General features: G+C 41.1%; 1 protein-coding gene across 1 annotated transcript in view; it reads right to left on the bottom strand.

Moving 5' to 3' along the window:
• CYTH3 (cytohesin 3) overlaps window positions 1-13,971 on the bottom strand; it is a 223,502-nt gene that overhangs the window by 44,879 nt on the left and 164,652 nt on the right. Inside the window, exon 9 of the mRNA XM_077449020.1 lies at window positions 9,043-9,154. Coding sequence (XP_077305146.1) covers window positions 9,043-9,154 — 112 coding nt within the window. The remainder of the gene's footprint in view (window positions 1-9,042; window positions 9,155-13,971) is intronic.

Below are 13,971 nucleotides of genomic sequence, written 5' to 3'. Positions count from 1 at the left end.
TTTCTGATGCTCCTTATATTCTTGCAATGTCAGACAGCATATTTTAAGGGGTTGTGATTGTGAATTGGGTACGGACAGCTGGGATTTCTCTGTCACCCGCCATAAGTATTTTGATCACCAGAGGAGGTTATTGCAGGCTCAACGTCTCTCTTGTTAACAGATATTGTTCACCTTAAAGGCCAAGTGCAGCCAAAATCAAAAACAGAAAAATCAGCACAAGGAATATAATTTCCATTAAGCAGGATGTGTCCCTTGCGTTGATTCCTCTGCTGTTAGTAGCAGGGTTCACTTAAGATGAAGTACAAAATCTAACTGGATATTAACATTTCAAGGTAACACCAGGGATTTTTGATTCAGGGACTGATTGCCTTCAGGGGATCCCCTTTGGAGCAAACTGAACCATGCTTTATAGGGTGTTTTTGCCTTCCTCTCAATTATCTGTGGGTATAGGGTTTAGTCTATGGAGGTTTCCCATTTTTTTTCCATTTATGTTTTTACTATTGGTTGAACTTGATTAACTTGTATCTTTTTTTCAACCTAACTATGTAACTATGAAGCTAGAATGGTAAAAAGATAATGAAAAGCAAGATACAAATACAAATAGAAATATAATTGTATTTTGTGCTCCGTGCGGCACGTTTCTTTTAAAAGCTGGATGGCAGCTTTGATGATAACTCCAGATTTATAGGACAGTTTCCAAGTAGCTTAGTCGAGGCAGATGGGTATATCTTTGTTAACTCTAGCTCCATCAGAAGGTCAATTATTTCTTCTAGCTTGTGATTGTCCAAGTTAGTTATTTTTGGAAAAGTGTATTCTCTTAAATAAAAGCATTGCTTTTATTTAAGCATGGCCATTGCTGCTTAAATAAGCAAAATATGGTTCTCCTTGGCAGTAAGGTTGGGATCAGCACTAGACTCCACATTTCTGTGGACAATGTCTAACTTTGAGAGGCTAAAGTTTATGAGTTCACAACATATTACTCAAGACTGCAGGGTCATGCACTTTTCAAAAAGTGACAACTGGCATGAGAAATTCTTCCCATACTGCTGCTACATAGAGGCAGCGGATCCCCGAGGGTGGAACATGCAACATGTTCCCGAAGGTAAACTAATCTTTTAAAGCTTAAATTTTACATTTATATATGTGTGTCTGCTAAAAAAAGAAAACATACTTACAGATGCTGCTTTTCTGTATGCATGGAATATGCACTTTGGATGAGTATGTGGTCTAGTGAATGTTGTTTTTACTTAGGTTTCTTGACCGAGGCGCTAACACAGCCCCTTGTTTAGATATTTTGTTTTCATTATAAATTCTTATGATTACTAATAGGAAGAAGATTTGTGCAATCGTGTGCTTGCAATATGCCAAGCTTTCAGAGTGAATGCCAAGCTTAATTACAAGTTCGGCAAATACATATACAGAAGGCTGTTCCAAAAACAGGGATTGTGATGTACCTGTAATTTCCACATGTTGGAGTACAGTACAGACACAAACTGATTCTTAAGCCATGGGTTATATGATGCTTCCCTCAGGTGATTGGACACTGGAAAAAGCTTTGCTGGGTCCCCAGTGTACCCATATAACTCTACCCACTCTGCGAGATCCAGTTATTTTATTTTTTAGCAAACAGTAAAGAGATCAAAAGAGAACAAAGGAGGAGGAACCTCTGTCCTATGTAATACTACAAAATAGGGAATCTACAGAAAGCCAAAATTCCTATTAGCATACAGTACAGGACACAGGAATTCTTAGTCCATGGGATGCCCCGAAGAAATAATTAGAGGGGTGGACAATAATTGGATAAAACAGCAACAACAGGCCTGCAGGAAAACACAAGAAGTGTCAGCAAACCCAAACGAACAGCTGACAGCAGACCTTCCAGCCAGGAAACAGATCAGCAGAGGCTCAAACAGCCACCTGTCGAAACAGGAACAGAGAAATAGATGGTGGGCCAGCAACTTATGGGGAAAAACAGATGATATGCTGTAAACGACCAAAGATGCCCACCATTTTTGGAAGAACAAGCTCAGGTAGGGAATGAGGTATTTGTTCCCTTAGGGGCAGCAGCTCTGGAAAAAAAATTGCAGAATAACCACCCAGACGAATAGAAAACGAGGCAAGATTCCCAAAGAGGGACCACTCTATGAGGAAACTGAAAAAAGATCCGTTTCTGATTGAAGCCATGGCAGGCAGCCATAGATGGCAGTCTTCAAAAAGTGAATTACAAGTTGATTGACATGTCTTCAAGTCAGGGTGCAAACTATTATTTCAATAGAGGGCGATAAAAAGAGAAAGAGTAAAGCAAAAAGGACTGGCTCCTTGGATAGCCTGTCTTCCTGTAGCCAAAGAAAAAGAGGGGGAGCACAGCGAGTGTAAAAGCCAATGCATTGGGAAGAGGGTATACAAGGTCAGACCATGTCCTGCAGAGTGCCAAGCGCTACGTGTTTGACAACTCCAAACAAAAGAAGTTACAAGATGAGAATGAGAACAAGTTCTGCATAGGAATTCCCCATCATTACACTAGGAGGAAACTACCTCACATGATAGATTGCATAGTATAGAGAGAGATCTGCATGCCAAAAGGAAGGCAGGGCACCAAGCCTAGAGGATTGAATGTGCCTTACTGGTAGATATCAGTAAAACAGATGCTAGGAGGTCTCTGGGCAAAAGTCTGTAGAGCAGTCATATAACTGAAAATGTTTGGTGAGAAGCAGGTAAGTGCCAGGGGAACCTGCAGACCACATGTACAGGTGAAAACATGCATAAAGGGTAGTACTGAGAACAGGGGCACTGCGAATGGCTTTTGAACTTGTAAAACACTTCATATCACTACACGGGGAAAGGGCATATCTGAGCTCAGATGAAGCAGGTGTAATTGTGAAAAGTAGGTTTGGAGCACCTTCCCTTTGAGTCGACTCATGTAATCCTCAAGGACTTTTCCAAAGAGGAGCTCACGCTCAAAAAAGCATGTCCAAAAGGCACCTTTCCCAGGCAGGGGCAGCTAGCCAATCTCTAAGCCATTACAATTCTGCATATATGCATAGAAAGCAAGGACATTCTGATGTGTTGACATATCGCATTCTCCACAACATCTACGCAAATAGTGGTGCTCAGGGCAAGACCTGTAATTTTGCAAAAAATAGTATTCTCTATATCAGGAGATAGTTTGCTAGTATAGCATTCTCCAGTCAAGTTCACCTTAGTCTGGGAAACTGATAAGGTGGCAAAAGATGGCTGAAGGGCTGGACCTGATCTGTCAGAGCAAAGGAGTCTCCGCATGTCCGTCATCTGAAGTTTTGAAGGAGAGAATGCCTTCAATAGGAACAAGAATTTGATTTAGTGCAAGAATGGGTGGATCCATCTTGGGAACAGTCTATTTTTAAAAAATTCTTCTCCCATAGGGTATAAGTAAAAATGGCAAGAAGGGTGAATGACCTCAGAGTCAGAGGCTTAATAAAAAAAAAAAAAAAAAAGAGAAAGGCTTTCTACGAATTTCCTTATTTTTCATGCCTATTGGAGTACATGGAGGGTGTGCAGAGCTGGGTGCTTCTAGCCAGAAGACTAGTACACACTGGGGTGGATTTGCTAAAGCTGGAGAGTGCAAAATCTGGAGCAGCTCTAATGTTTTCTTACAGTGCAGACAGTTGTGCAATCATGGATAGTTTGGGATAAGGTGGTATAGAAGGTAGGTCATAACAGAAATGTATTTTTAACAAATCTGCTTAAAAGGTATAATGCTATTAAATTGTTGTGAACTGAAACGCATGGAAAACATTTCCAGTCTTTCAACAATTCCATGCAGTAAAGAATTCAGTTTATTCTAAAGGCAAAAGTGTGTTTAATCCAGTAGTAAATAGATGTACTTGATAAGATGGCCACTGAATGTAGTTTATACCACACTCACAATATACATAGGAATGAAGTAAAATATACTACCTAGGAATGATACATCTCTTAAAAGGCAATTAAAGTCTTCTTTAAGATAGAATTCCACATAATACAAAGATGGAGCATAGTTACATAGTAGGTGAGGTTGAAAAAAGACACAAGTCCAACCTATGTGTGTGATCATATGTCAGTATTACATTGTATATTCCTGTATGCTGTGGTCGTTCAGGTGCTTATCTAAAGTTTTTTTAAACCATCGATGCTCCTCACTGAGACCACTGCCTGTGGAAGGGAATTCCACATCCTTGCTGCTCTTACAGTAAAGAACCCTCTACGTAGTTTAAGGTTGAACCTCTTTTCTTCTGAGTGGACACATGTTTTGTTAAACTCCCTTCCACAAAAAAGTTTTATCCCTATTGTGGGGTCACCAGTACAGTATTTGTAAATTTAAATCATATCTTCTCTCTAACGTGTCTTCTCCAGAAAGAAAGTTCAGTGCTTGCAACCTTCCCTCATAACTAATATCAGAACATTTGGAACGTTTGGAACACTTGGCCATACTAAACCTTTGACAAAAGGAATATGTGGGTTGTCAGGGATGACCACCTGGTCTGCGGATTCAATACATTCTAGCTGAAGTTAAAGCAGGTATGTAGATCAGCACAATCAAAATTAGGCTAGAAATCCTAATCTGCATACTTGTGCCAGGATAGTACTAAGCTCTGAAGGAATATGATCAACATGGCAATCAGTAACTAGATTTCGGAAATAGGAGATTAGCACTCACAACCTCCACACTTTCTCCTACCAGGTTTCATGTAAAATAATTAACCTATGTTGATTGTGCAGTGTAGCACGCCCATAATATTATAACTAGCATTATTTATAGATTATTTCACAACTAAGGAAAAAATTCAAAATCTGTCATCCCAGCAAACACATGAATAAAGGTTTTAAAATATTATCTGGTCATGTGCACTAGAGCTTAGACAGATATTACAGATGTTCATGTTTACAGTGTGCATTTAATACTTAGATTACATGCCTACTGTTATAACCATTGTACATTACAGGTTTATGTGGGACACAGATACATGCTAAAAAAAATTGAGTTAAGACTTGTGGCCTTTAAATAATTGCTTACTAACAAGTAAAGAGATAAATAGCGGTACTTGTATTTGGCATGGCCGTTTGATTATTCCAATAAATGTTTTTTTCTGATAAAAAAAAAAAAGAGAGACAAATACATCAGAAAACCTAAGGCAAATAACTATCAAACTTAAAAAAAAAGAATACAGACTCTCAACCAATAAGGAATGTGATATGTCAAAAATGAATGGATCATTTCTGGTGCTTTAAAGGTCAAAGGGCTCACAAAACAGGTGCAACTACTTATTGAACAACTGTTTCTATGGTGCATTTCACAGACATCTCTCATTTCTGATTTGTTTAGCCAACAGCCCATCAAGTGTCTTTCCTATTAGTTAAAAGACCCAATCACAATGCATTATGTGAAACGTAGTTGTCAGCTGGCACGGTGAAAATTGGTGTCAGTAAAGGGCTGGTATTCATTTTAAAGAGAAGGGGGAGGGGAGGATTGTTCGGGGAAAAAAAAAACATTTCTAGCTGCCAGATGTACTTAAATACTATAAAATCTAGAAATAAGACTTACCGTACTGGTAATTTATTTTACTTAGGAATCTTCCATGATGACACCATACCCAATGTCACCTACCTAATCAGATAGGAAGCAAAATGCTAAAAAGCCCTGACCTACAATATCTTCTCTGTGTTTGTTAGTATTGAAGCACAGGTACAGCAAAATGCCTCAAAGATATTATAGAAAGGAAATCACTCGAGGTATTATCATAGATTATCCAGGTATAGGAACTACTATTTCCACTTCATCTTCCCTGATAACAATGAACATAACCACTTGATAGTGCAGTTGAGTGCCAAGCTAGAGGTCTGACATGCATGCTCTCAACAAACAGACTAACAGTGACCATCTTCAAGGAGACACCAAGGAAATTTATACAACTTTAAACAACCTTTTATTGATGGAGAAATCTTTGCATGTTGGGCTGGATTGAAGCAAAGGTGTGGGGCCCCTGTACCTTTTTTGGTCAGTGGACTATAAAGATACTGCTTGCCTCTATCACAGTCAGATAAGAGCCGTTGCACATTATGGCTATGGATGACATGCATACAACTATCTTTTTTTTGCCTACATGTTATAGAGGCATACATACTTAAAACCTACAAAATACACTCAGAAGCATAAGTGACTATTCACAAACCCATATCTAGTCCTATATGGAGACCAATATTAAAGAGGCTATGCTGGTGCGCAGGTCGTAAACAGAAAAACATAGCTATCAGCTCAAACAGGAAGTTAAGATCTCACTAGATTTCTGACTGATAAACGGGTATTTCAGTTTTTCCAAGACATATATTTTAAAAGTGTGTCCTGAGCTAAACCGCTCAGAATACTCTTCTGCTTACATTGACCAGAGCATTACATTGAGATGCATCATTTCTCCAGGTAGGCTCTTGATGGGAGGACATTATGAAAGGCAGAGGAAAGCTGGATCTATACAAGCACTTATTTTTTGCTTCTTCATCCAATGGCCATGAAAACTAAGAAAATAAAGCCAGCCTGCTCTCTATCTGCAAAACTCATCATGCTCAAACACAGAATCATTCACGCTACCCTAAGTAAAATACCCATTCAGATAGATATGTTGCCTTATTTGGTAAAAATTGCAAAGAATGAAAGTGCAGCAGTCACAGCAACTTGTAAAAATCCACCTTGTACTAGACCAACTTCAGCATGGTGAATTTGTAACCGTCATCTTCGATTTTCCTCTTGAATTGTTTATGGTAAGGCTGATGGTCTTATGAGGCAATCTGAATGTACTGCCATAGTCAGTTTTTGAAGTTATCTGGATAATATTCAAGGGCAAATATCTTAGAGTACTAGGCATCACTCTTATAATTAAAAGTCAAATCAAACTTTTAGTTTAACATCATACATTCCAGATGCTTAAAAACAAAAGGTGTGCACAAATTTATTTTCCTTAAAAACCAGTAGCAGCCTGATTAAAAAGCCTGTGTCCAGCCAGCACCATGTAGAGCAAGACACTTGCTCTCTGTAGGGAACCAATGATGTCTTTACAGAGGTCAGACATACATATGGCGTTAGAGCCAGACCTTTCAAATCAGCAGGGACATTAGATTTTCTGATTGCAGACCTATAAGGTTTGATTGAAACCTATGTCAAATCTCTGCAACGAGATCACTGCTTCCACACAGAGACCAAAGGTCCCACTCTGCAGCTGCTGGCACGGGACATGCTTTTTTTCTTTTTTTTTTTACCTGGGCTGTGGCTGGTTTAGAAAGAAAAACAATAGTGCATTGAACACCTCCTATTTTGATGCCCCTGGATGCCCCATGTATTTACCAGATTTAAACTGAAGGTTCAGTTGAGCTTTACATGACAAATATATATCTTTCCCTTAAGGCATGCACAGCTTTCAGCACAATTGTTCTATACATGTGACAACAGTATGAAAATAAAGGGAAAACCAATATCTAAACAATCCCTAAACTGATAAAGTTAAAATGGAAAAGCAACGGCAGGTTTGTGCATATGATTCCATCCCACCTCCAGGTGGTCTGGCTTTTGTCACCTTAACTTCCAGGAGAGTGTTCTTCTACCCAACACAGTACTCTCTGTCATGTTGAACAAATTTTTCCACCAAAAATTTGCCCAGGAATCACAGCACTGGGTTCCATTAAAACTATGGAAACCTATACAATGTGCAAGTTCAGGCACATTTCCTAGGCTTAAGTGTTTCTCTTAAGTACAGTCCAAACACCATACTTAAACCCTCCCCACCTTTCTTCCCCGAGAAGGTAAGCCCATAGCTAACCTGCTGCAATCAGAGCTTCTCTCTGTTGTAAAACAAGCACACGTCCATAGAGGCAGTAAAATAAGGTGTAATCGTGCAGAACTTTTCAAATCCTTTGCTTTCTGTCCAATTAGGTAAGTAGGATCTTCTCAGGTTAAGGGTGTCATCAGGGAAGAGGAATTGGAAAATTATGAGCTGATGATTAAGTTTTAAACATATAGAGTTTTTTCCAGTACAGCTCCAAAAATGGCAAGAGTTCAATTCAGAGAAAATGTCCTCACCATTCCAGATACCTCAATTGCAAACTGAACATGACCCTTCACACACGAGGATCAAGACAGACTTTTAATTGTTCAATGTATTCTATCTTTACTGCATAGAACGTATAAAAGCTTTAACTACAAACCACACTTCATTCACAGTTTAATCTTAGAAAGTTAATGCTCAAAAAATGTAATAAAAACCCGTTCTAGACCTGAAGCTAAGGTGTTGCATTGTGAGCAGTATATAGATGGCGCTCTCAAGACTCTCTTGCTCTAGTGTGAGTTGCTGATGTTGGACTATGCTGTTGCAAGTCAAATTGCTGAGCTCTGTTACTGTGGCTTGGAATGTAATGAGCTGAGATAATTATCGAGCAGCTTAGCAATGCATGAATCGCCTGCCTCTATATTTGCTTCAATTAACTCAACAATCTCCAGATTGAGGGCAAGCTTCTAGTGAGGAAAGAACATGTCTGAAACATATAATTCAACATTGTAAATGAGCTGCTGCTTCCTTCATAAAAGAATAAACATGTGCGAAATCCACTGGCAGAACCCGCAAGTTTGAATTCCTTTTTAAACTCAATTAAATGAAAATAAAGTTGGAAGTGTAAAACACTATATTGCTACAAAAAAATATAGTAGACAATACATCATCATAATAAATATAATAAAATAAATAAATAATAAAATAAATAATTATAAAATATATTAGTATAGTTTGCACATTCTCTTTAACCTACATATTCGATAAATTTATTCTGTCAGTGTACTTCCACCTGAAAGATGCTTTCAAAAGAAGGAAGTTACAAGTAAATTGTTACTTTCATAGAAACTGAAACTAGAAAACAGCCATTTAGGAATTTGCCCTCTACATGACATCCTTCAAGAGAAAAAAAGACCTAAAAGGTAGTTTTCAAGTAACGGTAGACTAATATGCAACAGAAAAATTAGCCCACACATATTGTCATTCAACTGACCTAATTTTAGGAGCCAGCCCTCTCGATCAGGGTTGAAAAACGTGTGCGTCAAGTCATTACCATCATCTTCTGGGATTTTAAAGGGTTCATTCTTAATACTTTCATACAAATTCTGTAGAGAAAATGGAAAACAAAGTAATTGTTTTAATAGTTCTAAAATGCTCATTTAAAAACAACATTAATTGTGAACAATTACACAAAAAAAAAATTAAGATGTTGCCAATAGCAACCATACCAACTGAAGGTCAACCTTAAAGCCAGACATACAGGATACAATGTGATTGCACAATCTTTCTACATTATCCTTTATATTTACCCAAACTAGATCATGGAGGACAAACCCAAATAAGATCATTCAGTTAGTATCAAATAAGACAGCCCATGCACTACATAATTGATGGTAGATCTAAAGGAAATTGTATAATCAGTTTCTAAAGTGTATGGTCAGCCTAAAGCCCATACACACGGGCTAATTGTCAGGAGACGTTGGCTGGTTAAACAAAAAAATATGGCCAACATTCCGCCTGTGTGTATGTCGGTCGGTTTCTGTCGGATGAGCATAAAAATCCTATTTTCTTTTTTTACATCAGGGGACACAGAGCTATAGTAATAACTATGTGGGATGTCCCATAGCAATGGCAACTGAAGGGGGGGGGGGGGGGGGGGCAGAATCAAGGAAACAGGAGGCCAGAGGACTCATACTGCAGCCTGCAGTATATGCTGTGCCCAAAGGCAATATCCTCATGACCTTTAATATCGATTTGATAAAATCAGATAAACGTCTGCACCGAAGACCAAGTTGTGGTCTTACAGATCTGAGCCATAGAGGCCTGATGATGCACCACCCAAGAGGCACTAATCGCCCTGGATGAGTGTGCTCTTAATATGAGAAGGAAGAATTTTCTTCTTTAAGCTGAAGTTTGATCAATCACTTGACAAACCTGTTTGGAAAATAGTGAATCTTGACGCTGCCTGTTCATATCTTGGACCCTCTGGCAGTACAAACAAAACCTGTGTTTTGCGGTCACCTTTAACCACTTTCAGACCGGACCATTTTGCTGGTAAATGACCAGAGGTCTTTTTACACTTTGGCACTGCGCTGCTTTAACTGGTAATTGCGCGGTCATGCAATGTTGTACCCAAACAAAATTTGCGTCCTTTTCTTCCCACAAATAGAGCTTTCTTTTGATGGTATTTGATTGCCTCTGCGATTTTTATTTTTTGCGATATAAACGTAAAAAGACCGCAAATTTTGAAAAAAAATGATATTTTCTACTTTTTGTTATTAGAAAAATCCAATAAACTCAATTTTAGTCATACATTTAGGCCAAAATGTATTCAGCCACATGTCTTTGGTAAAAAAAAAGTCAATAATTGTATATTTATTGGTTTGCGCAAAAGTTGTCACATCTACAAACTAAGGTACGTTTTCTGGAATTTACGCAGCTTTTAGTTTATGACTGCCTATCTCATTTCTTGAGGTGCTAAAATGGCAGGGCAGTACAAAACCCCCCCAAATGACCCCATTTTGGAAAGTAGACCCCCTAAGGAAATTGATAAGAGGCATGTTGAGCCCATTGAATATTTTATTTTTTTGCCTCAAGCGATTGAATAATGACAAAAAAAAAATTTTTTTTTTTTTTTTTACACAAAGTTGTCACTAAATGATATATTGCTCACACATGCTATGGGCGTATGTGAAATGACACCCCAAAATAAATTCTGCTGCTTCTCCTGAGTACGGGGATACCACATATGTGGGACTTTTTGGGAGCCTAGCCGCGTACGGGGCCCCGAAAACCAAGCACCGCCTTCAGGCTTTCTAAGGGCGTAAATTTTTGAGTTCACTTCTCACTACCTATTACAGTTTTGAAGGCCATAAAATGCCAAGATGGCACAAAACCCCCACAAATGACCCCATTTTAGAAAGTAGACACCCCAAGCTATTTGCTGAGAGGCATGTTGAGTTCATGGAATATTTTATATTTTGCCACAAGTTGCGGGAAAATTACAAACTTTTTTTTTTTTTTTTTTTTTCACAAAGTTGTCACTAAATGATATATTGCTCACACATGCCATGGGCATATGTGAAATGACACCCCAAAATAAATTCTGCTGCTTCTCCTGAGTACGGGGATACCACATATGTGGGACTTTTTGGGAGCCTAGCCGCGTACGGGGCCCCGAAAACCAAGCACCGCCTTCAGGCTTTCTAAGGGCGTAAATTTTTGAGTTCACTTCTCACTACCTATTACAGTTTTGAAGGCCATAAAATGCCAAGATGGCACAAAACCCCCACAAATGACCCCATTTTAGAAAGTAGACACCCCAAGCTATTTGCTGAGAGGCATGTTGAGTCCATGGAATATTTTATATTTTGCCCCAAGTTGCGGGAAAATTACAAACTTTTTTTTTTTTTTTTCACAAAGTTGTCACTAAATGATATATTGCTCACGCATGCCATGGGCATATGTGAAATGACACCCCAAAATAAATTCTGCTGCTTCTCCTGAGTACGGGGATACCACATATGTGGGACTTTTTGGGAGCCTAGCCGCGTACGGGGCCCCGAAAACCAAGCACCGCCTTCAGGCTTTCTAAGGGCGTTACAGTTTTGAAGGCCATAAAATGCCAAGATGGCACAAACCCCCCCCCCCAAATGACCCCATTTTGGAAAGTAGACACCCCTAAATTTAGGGGTACACTAGTGAGACTAGGTAATAAATGGCGGGTGCCCTGAAACTATAAAAAAATAACTAACCAACCAGCGTCACCTGTAACAGTTATATGGTGATCACTGGTGAAAGGGTTAACTAGGGGGCAATCAGGGGGCTTTATGCGGTAGTATATGGGGGTCCCTGGCGCTATAAAAAGCTGCGGCGAACCTAAATACCTACCTGCCTAACTAGCGTCACCTGTGACACTAATACAGCGATCAGAAAAACGATCGCTTATTAGGCTGGGTTCACACTGGAGCGATGCGGGAACGCCACGAATGCGCGGCGGGTTCCCGCATCGCATGCCTCCCGGCGGCAGTTCACACTGCCCTATGCGAACTGCTAGGAGTGTCAGTGAAATGTTACTGACACCCCCAGATCAGTTCGCATATCGCAGTGCGATCTGCAAACTCGGATCGCATGGTGTGAACACCCATGCGATCCGATTCTGCTGCGGGCCAAAAAAAGGGTCCCGTGCGAATTTGCGGCGGGTGTGGCGGGTGCGGCGAATGGCTGAACTCGAATCGCACAGAGATTGGATGTGATTTGCACTGCAGTGCGGTGCGAATCACATCCGTTCTCAAACCGCTGCAATGTGAACCCAGCCTTAGTGACACTGGCGACGGGGGGTGATCACGGGGTTAAACCTTTATTGGGGGGGTTAGGGGGGTACCTTAGAACTAAAGGGGGCTAACCCTAACTGCCCTAACAGTTATTAGTCACAAATGACACCCGCCGGGTGATCAGGGGGTTAAACCTTTATTAGGTAATAAATGGCGGGTGCCCTGAAACTATAAAAAAATAACTAACCAACCAGCGTCACCTGTAACAGTTATATGGTGATCACAGGTGAAAGGGTTAACTAGGGGGCAATCAGGGGGCTTTATGCGGTAGTATATGGGGGTCCCTGGCGCTATAAAAAGCTGCGGCGAACCTAAATACCTACCTGCCTAACTAGTGTCACCTGTGACACTAATACGGCGATCAGAAAAATGATCGCTTATTAGGCTGGGTTCACACTGGAGCGATGCGGGAACGCCACGAATCCGCGGCGGGTTCCCGCATCGCATGCCTCCCGGCGGCAGTTCACACTGCCCTATGCGAACTGCTGGGAGTGTCAGTGAAATGTTACTGACACCCCCAGATCAGTTCGCATATCGCAGTGCGATCTGCAAACTCGGATCGCATGGTGTGAACACCCATGCGATCCGATTCTGCTGCGGGCCAAAAAAAGGGTCCCGTGCGAATTTGCGGCGGGTGCGGCGAATGGCTGAACTCGAATCGCACAGAGATCGGATGTGATTTGCACTGCAGTGCGGTGCGAATCACATCCGTTCTCATAAACCGCTGCAATGTGAACCCAGCCTTAGTGACACTGGCGACGGGGGGTGATCACGGGGTTAAACCTTTATTGGGGGGGTTAGGGGGGTACATTAGAACTAAAGGGGGCTAACTCTAACTGCCCTAACAGTTATTACAGTCACAAATGACACCAATGCAAAAAAAATAAAAATAAAAAAATAAAAATGACATTGGTGTCACTGTGACTGGGGGGCAGGGGTAATTGGGGGGGTGATCGGGGGGTAAAGGGGGGGTGTGAGTGTGCCTGGCATGTTCTACTGTGTGTGTAGAGTGTTGGTGCAACTCACTGATCCGCTCTCCTCCGTGTCGGAACGAAAAATACCGACACGGAGGAGAGAATACATCACTTCCTCTCCTGTGTTTACATTACAGGAGAGGAAGTGATGTCACGGGGGATTTCCATTCGTCGAGAGCGATCGCGAGGGGGTGGCCATGAATGAATGGCCGCCCCCTCATCCCGGATCGCTCTCGAAGGAATGCCGACCGCCGCAGGCACCGGGGGGGGGGCCCGATCGGGCCCCCCACCCGCGGGCAGGCAGGGACTTATATATACGCCCATATGCCTGCCCGTGCCATTCTGCCGACGTATATCGTCGTGCGGCGGTCGGCAAGTGGTTAAATAGATTCTGATCGCTCTTACTACATCAAGAGACTGTAGTGCTTTTTTTTCCCCAGATTAAGGCTTCTGGGGAGAAAGAAGGAAAGAAGTCTTGCATTAAGACTGCCTCATCAGCAGCCCCAAGGACCCCACAGGCAGCACCCAAACAGGACCCAAACCCTGGACCCTCAGATCGAAAGCCGACTGGGCCATGCGGGCTCTTGAAACTCTAGATGTAACCTAGAGAAGAAA

This window comes from Lithobates pipiens, unplaced genomic scaffold (assembly GCF_037356315.1).
Source record: "Lithobates pipiens isolate NorthernLeopardFrog02 unplaced genomic scaffold, aLitPip1_a1.2 Scaffold_22, whole genome shotgun sequence".
In the NCBI taxonomy this organism is placed as follows: Eukaryota; Metazoa; Chordata; class Amphibia; order Anura; family Ranidae; genus Lithobates; species Lithobates pipiens.
The sequence above is the reverse complement of the archived record's forward strand: the minus strand, read 5'-3'. Positions and strand labels throughout refer to the sequence as shown.